At 33.1% G+C, this 16,862-nt stretch overlaps 2 protein-coding genes across 2 annotated transcripts; both read left to right on the top strand.

The window, feature by feature from the left end:
- The first annotated feature begins 524 nt into the window (after positions 1-524).
- Positions 525-6,429, top strand: LOC132181205 (uncharacterized). Its single transcript, XM_059594321.1, has 4 exons — positions 525-629; positions 838-1,037; positions 4,380-4,609; positions 6,011-6,429. Exons 1-4 carry the CDS (start codon positions 538-540, stop codon positions 6,287-6,289), a joined length of 801 nt encoding a protein of 266 aa, XP_059450304.1. The 5' UTR covers positions 525-537; the 3' UTR covers positions 6,290-6,429.
- Positions 6,430-12,952: 6,523 nt separating this feature from the next.
- LOC132183122 (probable WRKY transcription factor 75) lies at positions 12,953-15,456 on the top strand. Its single transcript, XM_059596520.1, has 2 exons — positions 12,953-13,302; positions 15,246-15,456. The coding sequence occupies exons 1-2, from the start codon at positions 12,965-12,967 to the stop codon at positions 15,421-15,423; spliced, it is 516 nt and encodes a 171-aa protein (XP_059452503.1). The 5' UTR covers positions 12,953-12,964; the 3' UTR covers positions 15,424-15,456.
- The last annotated feature ends 1,406 nt before the right edge of the window (positions 15,457-16,862 follow it).

The following is a 16,862-nucleotide window of genomic DNA, read 5'->3' as shown; positions in this document are numbered from 1 at the left end:
CCGATCGCCCTTTTTTTTTTTGGCCAAGGGGGTGGCCTAGGCCATGGGGGTGGTTTGACCACCCCTAGATCGGCTATGGGGTGGCTTCAGCTACCCCGATTAATTTTTTTTTAATTTATTTATTTTGCTTTTTTTTTTTTAAAAAAAAAAAATTAATGCATAAAACGACATCGTTTTGGGCTGGTTAGGTGTTGTAGTTTTAATGCCCAAAACGGTGTAGTTTTGGAGTCCAAAACGACGTAATTTTGGTTGAGGGTAAAACGGCGTAGTTTTGGTTGAGGGTAAAATAGGTATAAAAAGTTAAAAGGGTCCAAAGTGAGAGAAAACGGAAGTTCAGGGGGCCTAAGTGAGAGTTTTAAAAATTCAGGAAGAGTTTTTAAAATCGGCTTGAAGTTAAGGGGGGTTTTCTTAAGTTTCCCCAATTTTTATTTATAATTTTGACTCTGGTCCCGTTCGGCCATTTGTCAAACAAGCCCTCTTTCTGTGTATATATATATATATATATACAAATAGTACAACCCACAATCGGTTTCAGGAATGGAGACTCCAGGGAAGAAAGTGTTGCTCACCTCCAGTGGTGACGAGATTTCGAAGAATATCGCTTTCCACTTAGCCAAACGGGGCTGCAGGTTGAGTTTTATTCTCAGTCCTTGAATTCCATGTTATGTATGCGTTTGGTTGATGAGAAAATGGTGGAAAAGGAAACATTAATCTGACTTCTGAATCTTATTCTTTCTGGGTTATTCTAATTGGTACATTTTCTCTCAAACAGATGGGTCAAATAACGTGTTGTTTATTAATTTTGCTTAATTTTGCTGATTATAAACTTGTTAATAGGTTGGTTTTGATGGGCAATGAGAGCTGTCTTCGAAGTATTGCCGAAAATATAACTGGTTCGCTGAAGGGCGTGGTGCCGGTGGAGGTGGTTGGTTTAGACATGGAGGATGACAGGGAGGGAGCCTTTGGTGAGGCAGTCGCTAAGGCATGCATGATATTGGGAAAGTTGGATGCTTTTGTACATTGTTATACGTATGAAGGTATGGTATACCTGTCTGGCTTAGTGAGTAATCTAATATTAATATTATATTTTATTGTTAGAATCTTTATGAACTCCCATCTGGAGTTCAATTGATAATGATATTTAATTAAAATCAGGTGAATACTTCACGAGCGATTGCATTGGACATTTGAAATGCTGGGAGTTCCCTAAATTCATTTAAAGGCATCATGTTCATTGCAATCTTTTATTCAAAGACTGTTAATGTGTGTATATATATGAGTGTGCACATAATATTATACAGAGGAGAAAGTATTGCAGAAAATTTGGTGGGAGGTAAGAAATAGCGTTGTGGGGAAGGGGAAATTTAAGGCAACTGATGAGAATGTAGCTGTTTGTAGTAGTTGGGGTATGTCTCAAACAAAATTGTTTTAATGGATGTTGGTGTCTGTTAATAGAAGGGTGTTTAGGAGCTGTTGTTTTTGTATAAAGCAGATGATGTAGTCTGCAGAGAGGTGAGTTGTTCAGTTCTTAGTTTAGAGAGTTGTGGTGTAATCTGTAGGTAGTTGCTTTGTATAGCAGTAGACAGTAGCGGAGCCAGACAATTTATATTGGGGTGCCGCTAAAATTTTTTTGGCGTCCTAAAAAGTTTTTCCACCCTAAAAATTTGGTAATTCAATTTTTATATTAGAACCTAAACCTCATAGGCAATTATTCTAATATGACATATTAGAACTTAAACCCATAAGCATTAATTTTCATTGAACTCATGAAAGTGTAGGGATAATTAACACTTTAAATGTAATTAACCCATCCAATTAGCAATCCTAGTGTTCTCATACCAAAAGCCATAATTTAATTCATACTATACAAATTAGGGTTTATGTTCATACTATGAATAATAGTGAAATTGAAGCTTTCAACCCATTAATCTAATAACTCGGAGCTTAAATCATGCATAGAAATCCAATGGGCAGAACAAATTCCCCATATCATATGATTTAATTCAATGGGTAGAACTAAAACTCAAAAAGAAACTAGAGATTTCAACAATATAGCAAAATCCCCAAAATCTCAAATTAAACCCTAAATTTTTGAACCCAAAATCAACAAAATCACAACACACCAAAAATTTCCAAACAAAAACACTTATCCAATGGGTATAATAAAATTTAAACTACAATGAAAATCCCCAAATTGAACAAAAAACAAAGTTGAACAAAATGTATTAAAAATATAATTAACAAAATAAATAAACAATTCAACAAAATTTAATTATTGTTTAAAGCATATAAATGTAACTTATAATTTATCTTCACCTTTGATGCATTTTGGGCACATTAGGGTCAAAATTTAGGAGAACCATCGCAAACATAGGGTTTGTAGAAAATAGAAAATGAAAGAGATGATGTTAAAATGGATGAAGTTGTTTATAGGAAATTGGTAGATCTAAAGCATGACTATGGGAATTGTGGTGGATTACTGCAATTCCATCCAGATGATCCTTGGCTTGATGGAAGCCATTGTAGATAAATTGGTTTTTGTCTTGAGGAAAGGCTAAGGGAATATTGGAAATATAGACAAGTATCAAAAAATGATTTAAGAAATGTAGCCATTGGGAAAAGAGGGAAAATTCCTTTATTTTTTATTTTTTAAAAAAAAACAGAAAGCGTTTTTTCACGTGAACATCTAATTCCCATAGTCATAGGGAATTGTGATTTGAAAAGTAGTCTCTTCTTACACCACCTCAGCACTTAGAAGTCAGCCTTGTTTTTAAGACACATCGTTTTAACTTTTAAAGACTTGTAGTATTTATGTGATGTTGGCATATTAAACGCCCCGTTTGTAATAATTGAAGCGCAGCGTTTTAACCAAAGATTTGAGGGTCGTCTTCTTCCTTCTATAACCTACATATCTAAAAGTTTGAAATGGTAAAATTAAAACAGAAATGTTCCGCCTCCTTGACAGAGTGTACTGGATAGGTTCTCCTAAAAAATTTTGTAGGTAATCTCGTGCTCTTGATGAATAAAGTGAGAGAGGCTATGGGCTATCAAAATTTTTTGGGGTGCCGTGGGTAGTAAAAATGAATTTTTTTTTTTTTAAAATCACGGCACCCCCAAAGACTAACGTGGCTCCGCCACTGGCAATAGAGATTACCAGTGGTTTGCTGGAGTGTGTCTGTTTGATGTTGCTTGTAGAGGTAAATTGTAGAGAGTTGGTGGCTGATTGTAATTGCTGGAGTGTGTTTGTAATTGATGCTGTTTAGCATCAAGAGGTTCCAGGGTGTTGCTGGAGAGTGTTGTATTCTTTGTTGTTGTTCATAAAAAGTTCATTCATCCAAAAAAAGAGAGTTGGCACATAATATTATATTTCTGCGGTCAAGTAAAAACACTATATAAGGCTCAATTGTTTGATTTGGATCAAAGCAGGTTCTATTTTATTCATTATTTAGTGGTGATTTAACACGGTATCATAGCGGACATTTTGAGTTTAAACTCTAATTTTACAATTTAATTTTCAGTTAAAGTATTTCAAGTGTTAGGTCTCACTTTTTTTTGAGGGAGAGTTTAAGTCCATGCATAAAGGAGAGTATTAAAGTATTAATTAAATGATTAAACTTACTCTTTGCTATTAGTTTAAGTTTTTGGGATAAGTGATACTTTAATGAAGATAATATAAAATATGTTTGACCAAGCCCTTTTTAGGATTAGTATCAATTTAGGAGTTTTGGTGGCCAGTTGATAAGAGGTATTTTGCATTTCTGAAGAACGATTGTATTCAGGTCGAAAGTGTATTGTCCAACTGATATTATTTTTTTATTTTTACACAAAAAATGTGAACAACTAATATTAGGGTCATGCTTCCTTAGAGCATTCTCAATGGAAGAGCCAAATGTTACTTTTATCTAAAATGACTCTTCAAATGTTTTAAAAAACCCCTATATTGGATTAGCCAAAAGAAAATGTAAAATAGATATTTGATTAGAAGAGCTAAAAAAAAAGCTAAATGTAATAACATTTTTTAAGGGAGCCATTTTATTTTTTATTGTTTCTCTCACCTGTTTTCTCTTTTTCCCAAATTTTTTCCTACTTTTTCTCTGCATGTTCTCTTTTTCCCAAAACTTTTCTCACTTTTAATAATATTTAAATGATATAGATAAAAATATAGTTAATCGGATGCAGATGCATTTAAAAATTCATTAGCTAAACTAGATAAAAGTGAGTTTTGAGGAGCCATTTTGCATAAAAATTTGGCTCTTCCATTGTGCATGCTCTTATACATTTGTATTTCACAGCTTAATTGTAAAATTTTTCTATTTGTATATATTTGGGATGCACTGGAGTTGAGAAATCAGATTTATCTCTTCTGATTTTTTGAACAGGAAAGATGCAAGACCATCTACAGTTAGCTGAAGATGAATTCAAAAAGATAGTGAAGATTAATTTTATGGCTCCATGGTTTCTGTTAAAGGCTGTTGGGAAAAGAATGCGAGACTATAAATCTGGAGGTTCCATTGTGTTCTTGACCTCGATAATTGGTGCTGAAAGAGGGATTTATCCAGGAGCTGCTGCATATGGTTCGTGTATGGCAGGACTGCAGCAGTTAGTCAGGGTAAGAAATTGTTATAAGCAGTAATTTACATCTTCTGCATTGCTTATTTTCTTCCGTGGGATCTTCTGCCTAAATATATATCCATCACAGGAGCATGCGTGGACAAACATATAAGTATACGCGTATAGATTGTGAATAAACCTGGTTGACATCAAGGTTCATTATGGTTTAAGGATAGTATCTGACATGAACCTTAAGAAATACCTTGAAGTAATGGTTTTGAGGTTTGCCTTTTGACTGCCTTTACATTTGGTTAGAAATAGGATCTGAACTTGGACAATTTGATTTTTTCATGTCATATTAATTTTCATTATGAGCAGAAAGCTGAGAGTGAGAGGGAAAAAAAAAAGCGTTATCACTTGTGTGACATGCTGTAATATGGCTGTCAAGGTGTTCCACTGCTGACACGTCACTTGGATTCTCCAAATTATGACTCTTTCCTGTCTCATGACCATGATAAACTCAGATCATGATCACTAATATTGTTTGTATACAGCATACTAATCAGATTTGGTTGGATGTTAGCCTGTTGGACAGATCGATCAGGACAAGGAATGATAGAATAAGTTATGAATTTCTTGAGAATAAGTTATGAATTTGTTGAGGAGCTAGGGCTAGCACCAAATTGTAGGCAAGTGGAGGGGAGTTTATATATTATGTGGTAAGGCCATGTGGTAGCTGTTGCACTTTAGGGATATTGCTAGAAGGATGAGGAAGGGGAACAAGGAGGCTGGTTGTGGTGGCAAGAAAATCCATGATGACTTTTCATCTATATGGCATCAAATGGGCCGAAATTCAAAAACGAACTAGCCTGTTCCCAATAATTGGAATGGGCTATGGTTATTTGAGCTGACAATGTCTGTCACCAAGAAATGTTGTGTCAATTGATTGAAAGAATAGTGATCACAGAAGATTATTTGCAATAGTGGAAGAGAATGATTAGTTTTTGTATTAAACAAGAACCACATTAATGGTCAATTCCAAGGTCCTTATTAATCCAGCATGCAGAGTTGGTGCTAGCACCAACTGTGCATGAGAAGAGTAAGTATGGTATGATCATGTGCTATTGACTGCAGAGTGCAGAGTGCAATGATTTCAAGCAGCAAGAAGGATGAAGAAGGGAATTGGAGATAGGAAGTGATGCTATTAACTTTATGTTGATCGTATGAGTAATGCTATGTAATAAACTGTCTAGTCATATACCAATCTACTAAATAGCATTTTTCTTAGAGTATAAACAGAAATTAAGCATTAGGATTAGGGATTCTTCCATCTTAATGGATATAAACTTGCACCTCCCATAAGGAGTACATTTACAACTACTAGTACCTTTTCTTTCTCCTTTCATATTCTTTTAGAATTGTAACAATGTCAAAATTTTTATATTATGGCTATTCTCAGACATCAGCAATGGAGATAGGAAAATACCTAGTGAGAGTTAATGCAATTGCACGTGGCTTGCACATTGAAGATGAGTATCCAGTGTCAGTGGGGAAGGAAAGGGCAGAAAAGTTGGTGAAGGAGGCGGCACCAATGGGGAGATGGCTTGATGCCAAGAATGATCTGGCTTCCACTGTCATGTATTTAATCAGTGATGGATCACGTTACATGACTGGAACAACCATTTTTGTGGATGGAGCTCAATCTCTTACAAGGCCGAGGATGCGTTCTTATATGTGAGTCACATCTCTTTATCAGGTTTGTTTAGTAGATATCTACACACATTGACAGTCAACCGGAAAGAGCTGCGTAGTTGACTATTTTCAATGAAGTTTTTCTTCCTTCATTTGTTGATTATTATACATCAACTCTTGAGCTTGTGATCTATCCAATAATAATACATTACGTGCAGCAAATTTGATGAGCACTTTTGCAATACGATTGAGGTTGTGAAAGAGCTATTTTATTCTTCAATTTGAACCAAGTTCTTAAGCCTTAGTTTAAAGCCAACGTCAACCCTAAACCTAGATTTACAACATAACAAGTTGCGACACTAAGTTTGCCAACAACACATAACCTAAGGTTAAGTCATTGAAAATTTTGAGATCCCTTGCAATTGCTTATCCTTATAATCGGACAGAAAATTACGAGAGGCCCCAACGGTACTGACCAAGTAAGGAGTTATTCACAACTACATAGGATTCTTTGCAATTTGAAAAAATATAATATTATAAGAGATCCTAATCCCAATAAATGTTACCGATTCCTTTCAGCCAAATGAATTGACTAGTTTATTGGCACATTTTTTCAAACTTTGAGGTGGGAAGGAACTTTCAACTTCAACCCTAAACCTAGATTTACAACATAACAAGTTGTGACACTAAGTTTGCCAACAACACATAACCTAAGGTTAAGTCATTGAAAATTTTGAGACTTGCAATTGCTTATTCTTATAATCGGACAGAAAATTACGAGAGGCCCCAATGGTGCTGACCGAATAAGGAGTCATTCACAACTGCATAGGATTCTTTGCAATTTAAACAAATATATTATTATAAGAGATCCTAATCCCAAAAATAAGAGATCCTAATCCCAAAAAAAAATAAGAGATCCTAATCCCAAAAAATCGTTACTGGTTCCTTTCGGCCAAATAAATTGATTAGTTTATTGGCACATTTTTTCAAACTTGGAGGTGGGAAGGAACTTTTAACTTCAACCCTAAACCTAGATTTACAACATAACAAGTTGTGACACTAAGTTTGCCAACAACACATAACCTAAGGTTAAGTCATTGAAAATTTTGAGACTTGCAATTGCTTATTCTTATAATCGGACAGAAAATTATGAGAGACTCCAACAGTGCTAATCGAGTAAGGAGTCATTCACAACTGCATAGGATTCTTTGCAATTTAAACAAATATATTATTATAAGAGATCCTAATCCCAAAAAATCGTTACCGGTTCCTTTCGGCCAAATGAATTGACTAGTTTATTGCCACATTTTTTCAAACTTTGCGGTGGGAAGGAACTTTCAATGTTCAAATTTCAAAATGATGATTGATGGATATTTGTGTGCCATGAGGTTCAATTTTCCACTTTGTTTCTGCTTTCTGGTAGTCATAATTCATGGACGCTTCAATCAATCCAAAGGATTAAGTGATATGATAATTACTAGCACAACTGTGTATCTTGGAGAATGAGAGTTTTAAAATCTGTTCATGAAATATCACAGGCAGCTACACATATCACTTGCTCTAAAAGCATGAAAAACAAAATTGTCGGTTTAATTATTTAATTAACATTTTAACATTTCTATCAACACATGATATATTTTATTGAAATTTGAGGTAAATGATAAGAACAATGCCGATAAAAAAAATAATTAATTTAATGAATATTTTAATAAGTAGAAATAGATCTTGGCCACACTTTAGAATAAGCTATCAAAGTTAATTCATTTGTTACTCACAAAATCAAAATTTAAGTGCAAAACATATATTAAAAAGCGTAAATAATTTTCATATACCCGTTAATGTGACGTGTTTCAAGTGACAATTTTTTTTTTTTTTCAAATGTTCAACATAAAAAATCAATTTAAAACAGATGACATCATTAATCTTTTCACGTGCTGTATAGTGTCCACACAAAAGATTATAAGAAATATAAATCATTGATAAAAGTTCCATTGTTTCTAGACATACCCGAAAGTTCGCAGATTACGTAGCATCGGCCGTTCAACAAGAGCAGCATCCATTTATTCCATTCAACATCGAAAATTGTCCGTTTGTTAATGCTTTGTTAATGTTTTTGTTGATCTTTATATTTTGGAAAGATAAAACAAAAAGGAGAAGGAAAAATTTTTATTAAACCAAAAAAAATTTAAAATACAGGAAAATATATGTATCTAAATCAAACAAACAACTAATATTCCTAATCCTAATAAGAATACATACAAATAATAAATGAATGCTTATACATTTTATAAATATATAAATATATGGCCTATGGGACGGGGACGTGCTGGCAAACCCACATAGATAGGCTTATACATAGCATATGGGCCTATGGGTTGCGTTTGAATACTTAGGCCTGTCCACTTTTCAGCCCAGCTTGGTTGCTGAGAACTATTCCATTTAGATTAAATTTTAATTTAGACATCCTGAAGTATTCTAAGTATCATACGAAAGTTAATGGGAGGTCTCAAAAAACAAGTCAGCTTTTTAAAAATTAAATAGCTATTTAAAGAGTTGTTATATTGTTATTTGGACAAAGTTTTCATCTAAATTAGGTTTGTTGGAATAAATTTTATTAAAAAATATGTGCATTTCATATGTTATTTAAAAAAGGGACACGTGTCACTTCAAAAAAAAGGGCACATGTCACTAATTTATAGACTAGGTTAAAAGAAATTCTTCTAATCCAGTTTGAAGGAAAACTTTATCCATTATCAAAATCAAATATTCTTAAAATATTTTACTAAATTGAAAAATCCGAATAGAATATATTTAGATACAAGTAACTCAATGGAATATGATCATCTCCGGTTCATGATACTATTTACATGGTTAAAATGCAACAAAATAAAATCAAATTGGAATGAATTAGATAGTCAACAACCCACTAAACTCCAATTCGAATACGAGGAAAAAAATAATATTGTAAGAAAATATCTTGGTCGTAGTTGAGTTGAAGAGACCAGAATTTGGCACCGTAAACCTAGAAAAAAATGAAGCAGAGGGGAGGCGGGTATGGGAATTTTCTGTCCTGTGATGTAGGATCGGTGAAATTTATGGCAAGTGGAATAAAAGTCTTTGAAAGGTGAAGGTTGGAGTGACGTTGAGCTTATAGAAAAGGCTCCTTGCCAACTAACATGTGACCATTTGACGTTTCAAAGCTTTTTTGAAAAATCCAACCAATGCAAGGTGGGGCTGCGCGGACCTAACACAAATTATTCAATTATCTGCACTCCTTTTTGTCAAGATTCAAACCCACATGCCCAGCTCAGGTCACTTTCCTCGTCTCCCAAACTTCAAAATGTAAAGAGTTGCAACCCAAATACCTTCAACAATGACGAAAATATATTATTTTTCATCAACGTAAGGTGAGTGTTAGGAAGGTTCCTCGGGTTTTCAAGATGTTGATAGAAATGGTTAACATCAACACGTGAATTCATGTCACAATGGACAATCGATTGATATATATTGAAGAGATACTTAGAAACGTAACATACTATTATGCTCTACGAACAATTTATTCTATTAATACCAACAAAACGGTAGCCATTTTTCTCTGTTGGTAGTTTCACTCTTCTATCAATTTTAATCAAACATATAGATAATCTCCACTTAATGACACGACCATAGAGTTACAACCCATTCATTCCTATACTTGATGTGATGGTTGGCCGATCTGATACCAAATGATACAAATTTCAAGTAAAACTCACGCTTGAAAACCGATTTACGAATAGAATAAAAATAAACCATTTCATATGTATTTTATTTGGCGATTTGCCAAAAAGTAATATTAAAAAAAATAAGATAAATATATACTCAAGAAATAGGTGTCCTCTCTCTCTCTCTCTCTCTTTCTCCAAACATGTTCTGTTATCTCTCTAAACGTTTGATTTGATAATAAAGGGGCTCCATGCACCCCATTAGCAAGGAGGATAAGAAACTTTGATGAATAAACAAAGAAAGATGTAGTAGATTAATGGTTAGTGCTCTATCAAAGGGCCTTTATCACGGATCTCTATACTAATATTGATGTAGAATATACTTGTTTTGGACTTTGAATGTGATTAAGAGAGGGCAGCCAAGAAAAATGTGATAAAGAGAGAATAGTATAAAGCCACAAGAATCTGCCGCCACATTCATGTCGTCATTAAAAAAACCATTAAAATATTAATCTTTTTTTTTTTTTTGTGTGTGATTATAAAAATATTAATTAAAAGGCAGACATAAAGATTTACCATAGGACACCAAAACCTATCTGGTCATGACCCGACTGCTTAGTTGATGATCATGACACACTTTTTCTTAATTTTTTTTTTTTGGGGGGGATAAGTATCAGAAGGTATTCTCTACTGGCTGTGAGGAAACTATGCAAAAATTGCCAACGCAACAATACACAATTTAGGATTGTTGATTATATGTAAATAGGAATGGGTTGTTGGAATTGAATTATCAATTATATTCATTTGTTTGGTGATAACAATTTACAAGAAAACGAACAAATTTTCTATCTAAATTTCCTAAAATATCATTATTCATAAAAATAATGTAAAAATAATATTCAACCATTACGCGGGATGGTTGGACCACCCAATTTGATGGTCGTGACCACCGGATGGCACTTTCAAGGGTAGTTACAACTTGCAAGCCTGCAAGTTCTGCAACCACCTTTGATGGCAATGGAGTTGGTCGCATTACCTCTAGAGCTCCTCAAATTGGAGTGGTTCACCACTCCGGGTCAACCCTTATGAAGGGAGACAAGGAATACAGATATTTTTTTTTGGCAAAAGGAAAAAAAAATTGAGATATTATTTAAAGAATTATTATATTCATATTCTCCTATTCACTGCCTTTTTTAAAGGGGAATAGTTATTCCTCATTTTATGGGAAATAGCTAGATAACCAAATAATAGAATAAATATTTCATAAGAGAAGCTATTACATTCATGCATTTATTCTTATGCACCTTAGCCCTATAAATTCTACCTGATAAATATAGTTTTTTTTTTCTTTAAAAAAAAAAGGTGAAAAATATAGTTCTTACATCCGCATCCTATCTTCCTTTTTTCCGTTAATTTAATAAATAGCATAAAAGACTTCAACCTTTGGTTCTGTCCAGCCTCTTGGCAAACACAGCCAAAATGGCAGTCTTTTGCTAAGAAACATAAATGGTCCCGTACACGTGTGAAAATTGAAGCCAACACTAAAACAGGAAGGGGTAATAAAGGAAGAAAAGAACGTTGAAATATTATGGGCTGATAGAGTGATGGGGGCTTAATGGTCTCGTACACGTGTGATCGATGGTTTTTGTCTGAGTCCAAACTAGGCAACTGCTACTAGTCTACGAAAGCATCACCAAGACACCAACCTTAATATTAATCAATACGAGGGAAAAAATAAAAATAAAATACAGTAGAAATATAAATTTAGGTGAAAAATCATCTGTATTCGGTTAGTTACTTTAGCAAAAAAAAATTTTTTTTTGTCAGTTGCTTTACAGCTGAGCATTATTCATTCAGAAAATGTTAAAAAAAAAAGGTTTTTTATTTTATCACTCTCATTTCTCCCTTTTTTTTATTTATTTTTTAATTTTTAAATAGTAAAGAAATTCTTGATAATGAATATTTAAATGGGAATCCAAATTTCTTTCAACCTAGTTTGTAAATTTTGTTACGTGTCCTTTACCAAGTAAGAAATACATTATTTTTTAATTAGCATTTAAGAAGTACATAATTTTTTAATAAAATTATTAAAAAATCATGTGCTTCTAATTAATTAAATACAATGCAGTTTTATAAAGTTGCTTTCAATGGAAGAAATTCATGTCCTTTATATGCAATAATTAAAGTTGATAGTTAAAATTGAAAAAAAAAAAAAAAAAAAGTGATTTTTTAATCTAAAATTTTTAGACCATCAAACTTTAAAAAATAACACTTAATCGAATCCAATTGCTAGTATGTTACGTTCTCAAAGGTTAGTTCAATCGACTGTAAACCACGCGTCATGAAACAGAGGTTAGTAGTTCGAATATCATTCTCCCTTCCTTTGTGTGGACAAATAAAAAAAAAAAAAAAAAATTGCTAGTAATCTACAAATAACATCCTATGTTAGTAATTAGCGTTAAAATGAATGAAAAATATTGCATGAGTGCCACCCATATGAATAATTAACGTTTATATATAAGGTCATTATTTTTTTTATTTTTTTTATTTTTTATGTATTGAATTGAAAAACATATTCTTATATTCTTTTATAAAATAAACGTATAGATGGGGACAAGCCTTAATATATATATATATATACAAAATGCGTAGAAAAACATAATTTTAATTAGTTTGTACGAACATTAAATGTAATTCACTCACGTCTTTTTCAAATGATGAAGCCGCCACCATTTTCCACCTTTCCTTTTCTAATCAATCCGCTAATCTTCTCAGCCATTTAGACATACATTTTTCGTGCCGTTCACGACATAATTTCTCATCACTCAACATTATATATCTCTTTGGAATTTTTATTCAATTATTCTTATTTATTAATTTCCTACGTATATATATATATATAATGAATTACATGGTCATGAATTTCACCCAGCCGCCCCACCTTTTTTATATACTAGAGCCCCATCTTTTCATAGACATTCTTCTTCTTCTCCTTCTTCGTACTCGTCCTTGTCCTTTCTATGGAGAAGTACCAAATGTTTTTCCCTTCTTCGTCTGCAGGGCAGTCAAGTAATTACGATCCCTTCTCAAGAAACATGGAAATCTCTAATGTTTTTCATAATTCTCATGGGGAGTGTTCGAGAGCAGAAGCTAATAAACAGTTTTCTCATAGTGGAAGCTTTGCTGGGGATGATGATCAAAGTGGGGTGAAAGCACCAGGAAAGAAGAAGGTGGCGGAGAAGAAGATTAGGAAGCCTAGATATGCTTTTCAAACAAGGAGTCAGGTTGACATACTTGATGATGGCTATAGGTGGAGGAAATATGGCCAAAAGGCAGTAAAGAACAACAAATTTCCGAGGTTAGTTGATTTCTTTTCTAAGCTTCACTAATCATCACACTCTTTTGTGGGGGTTTTTTTCTTGGGGATCTGGTAAGTGTCATTTCGATGCTAGCTCTTTAATTAATTATTAGATCTGATTTATGTGCGTAAAGACCCCACCAGAAACCTTATTGTTTCCCACTACCTGTATGTTGTGAATTGAAGTGTTCAAACTAAGTACTGTGGGTTGATTATGGATGTGATCGATGTACATGCAAGCAAGCAGCATAGCTCGAACCCCTCAACAGTAGTGCAAATTAATTAGTGGGATTTCTGTGACAATGGATTAGCTAGCTAGCTAGGTTTATACGTTTTCGAAAGTTTTTCTTCTAGGGTTTTCTAGCTCTGTCAGCTGATCTTATATATTCTTCTTCTTTTAAGACAACATATACTAACGTACGAGGAATTCTCAAGAATTACATGTGTAAAGGCCCCTTAATGAAAGTTCTTAATTAAACCATGCACCTTTCAATATTTAATACAAGTTAAAATATAGCAAGTGAGCTGAGTGTTACACGTATGGGTTAAATTGGCTCTCTTTGAACATTCTTCCACATAATTTTTAGCAGTTATTTCAAAAACAAAAGGAAAAATTAATTAACAAAATGAAAATCTAAAGACACATGAATATATATATATATATAGAGAGAGAGAGAGAGAGAGAGAGAGAGAGAGAACTATATATGTATATTAAAAAAACTGCTACATTTTTCTCATTTTTCTCTGCTGGATTTTTGATAGATCATATAGCCGTATAGTTTGACATGATATAATGTCTTATATACATTTAAGAACTGATGATCATATAACTGAATGTTAGGACAACTTTCATAGATCTTAATCTAATAAAATATTAACTAAGACGAGATGAGATTAGATCGTAATCTAAAGTCACATGGTATATGTCTTTCATCCCTTCATCGTAGCAAATGGGGGCTGAAAAGCCGTACGTAGTGTGCGTTAGAACAAGCAAATTAAAGGATTGAGCTACCAGAAAGCTATATATTGTGCATTAGAACAAGCTGGATTGAGCTTTAAAAAGTTGTTTTTTTGTAGGTCTTCTCTCGATCTTCGTGATGGAAAATACGGCTTTAATTTGATGGCATTGATATTTTTAATGTTGCAATCGTCCCTCCATAATGTCCTACATTTATAATTAGAACTGAAAAATATAATTGAATGTCTGGAGAACTTAATTAAATGGATCTTAATCTTATAAACTATTAACTAAAATGAGACCAAATCTGATGATAATCTAAATCCGCAAACAATCTTCATAGCCACAATGGAAAATACGGCTCCTAACTCCTTCAGTAAATATATATTCATGATTATAATATGTATGAACATTGTAACTCACATTTTGTTAGCTTAATGTTGAATTAATAGTCCTTCCACGAAGCCAGCTGCTTGGATGGTCCTTGTAAGTTTAGTACGATGAAAAGATATCATATGTCTTGGACATTCTTATATAATTAACACCACTAACTACCCCGCCAGGCTACGTTGTTGTTGTTAGAATATTCTCCATGTTAAGCTTAATTTGATTAATTAATTTCTTTGTAGGCCTCTCATCAATTTTCTTTCTTTTTTAGTCTATCTTACCTACTACAATCTACTTATAAATATAGAGCATGTTTTAAACAACTTGTAACATACAATTAAATATAAATATATAACAAAGATGTAGCCCTAAGGGCACTTATGTTAGTGGCCGGTGTATGCATGGACGTGAGTCTCTAAGGTTGAACCGTCATCCAAAATCTCCTGCGTTCTCTTTCACTTTTTACTTCGGCCGCTTTTCCTTTCCTGTTTTATATTTTACATTAATTTATAAAGCATATTAATTAATTATCTGTAGGATGTTCTTAATTCACAATTAATTAATGACAAACAAAACTTCAATTTTTCTCCTTTTGCAGAAGCTACTATCGGTGTACGTATCAAGGATGCAATGTAAAGAAGCAAGTTCAACGCCTAACCAAAGATGAAGGCATTGTAGTGACTACTTATGAAGGGGTGCACACCCATCCGATAGAGAAGCCAACTGATAATTTTGAACATATCTTGAGTCAGATGCATATTTATGCTCCTTTTTGAAGTTGACTCAATTGATCATCATGTAACTTTATATATATATATATATATGCATGCTTTTCTGAAAGATATACAATTTAGATTTACTGCTCAATCGGATACAGAATAAAGTTTGTGTCTAATTATATAGAAATGGCTGCTTACATTAAACTATTTCTTGTTGATCTACTCTTTAGAGTTCTTTCATCTTCCTTTTTGCCTGGGTTTGTGATGTTAGACTTTACAGCAAAATATGCAGAAGTTAAAATAACTTGCTACAGCTAGCATCTCCTTTGATAGGGTTTGCAAAAAGGTTGTGAAGAGCAGAGAATCTAGCCTATATATAGAAAACTTATGGAGTCAACCAATCACAGGCTCCTGACCCTAATAGGGTTACATATATACATTCAGTGGGAATCAAATTCCTATATAGTTAAGGTGCATTAAATTGAATATATAACAAAAAGATCAGTCAATTAATAATATTTAGTACATCATTATAAGTTGTATGTCCAACCCATTTTGGGAAACTAAAACCCATCATCAATGAAAACTCAATTAAGAATATATATATTATAAGAATATATATCTTTTTTTTCTTCTTTTTTTTTTTAATTTTTTTTTTTTTTTTTTTATTTTACTTTGGCCCCTAAAAAAATTTAAGATAATCTAACCTCCTTCAAAGTAAATTCTTAATTCCATCCCTTCAGAGAATAGGTATCTGATATATCATAGTGCTCGAGCATTGTGTATTAGAAATCTATCATGCCTATAAGAGCATCAACTGCATGTCTTTTTGACCCACCCATGATCATATTCATATATATATGGTACATCTTAAAGAGGAAAGAGTCTATAGGAAAAAATTAACATAAAAGAAAAGAGGGAAGAGGTTATAAAGATTCTACTTAAAAGCCACTCCAATTGCTCGGGAAAATCACACGAACGAGAGAGAGAAAAAAAAAATAATAATAATAATACAGAAAAGACCCTCTTATCAATTAAAACGCTGCCGTCTAAGTAACATGTGTTGGTGAGTGTGAGAGTGTGTGTGTTGCACTGCCTAATAAATAACCTACGTACCAACAAGCAATTATAGCATGACCAAATTACCCAAATAATACGAAGGAATAATCAACACAATCTGTGAGGAATTAGGCCACTTTTGGATACAAATTTCGTGTAATGAAGTTGCCTAATATTGCATGGTGCAATAAACAATTTCATATGAGAGAACACTCAAACTTTATTTGCTCGGACATGTGCTTAAATAAGTTCAGAAAGATAAACATGATTGGCAATTTTTGACACAACCTACCAATCTGACACGAAATTAAAGATTTAGGGTTGTCCTTTATAGTCTTGTACTCATGTTTGTGACATGCATCGCAAAATTTAACACGAACTCAATACAAAATTATAGAGCTATATATGATTAAAGGGTTTGACCCGTTTAATTAAAT

This window comes from Corylus avellana, chromosome ca5 (assembly GCF_901000735.1).
Source record: "Corylus avellana chromosome ca5, CavTom2PMs-1.0".
NCBI classification, from domain to species: Eukaryota; Viridiplantae; Streptophyta; class Magnoliopsida; order Fagales; family Betulaceae; genus Corylus; species Corylus avellana.
Note: the sequence above shows the minus strand (reverse complement) of the source record. Positions and strands in the feature narration are given on the sequence as shown.

What these genes read in the sequence shown, in the direction of transcription:
- LOC132181205 (XM_059594321.1), top strand. Translation starts at nt 538, where the DNA reads ATGGAGACTCCAGGGAAGAAAGTGTTGCTCACCTCCAGTGGTGACGAG. An exon ending in ACATTGTTATACGTATGAAG is followed by an intron (nt 1,038 to 4,379) that starts GTATGGTATACC and finishes TTTTTTGAACAG; the next exon opens with GAAAGATGCAAGACCATCTA. An exon ending in GACTGCAGCAGTTAGTCAGG is followed by an intron (nt 4,610 to 6,010) that starts GTAAGAAATTGT and finishes GGCTATTCTCAG; the next exon opens with ACATCAGCAATGGAGATAGG.
- LOC132183122 (XM_059596520.1), top strand. Translation starts at nt 12,965, where the DNA reads ATGGAGAAGTACCAAATGTTTTTCCCTTCTTCGTCTGCAGGGCAGTCA. An exon ending in AAGAACAACAAATTTCCGAG is followed by an intron (nt 13,303 to 15,245) that starts GTTAGTTGATTT and finishes CTCCTTTTGCAG; the next exon opens with AAGCTACTATCGGTGTACGT.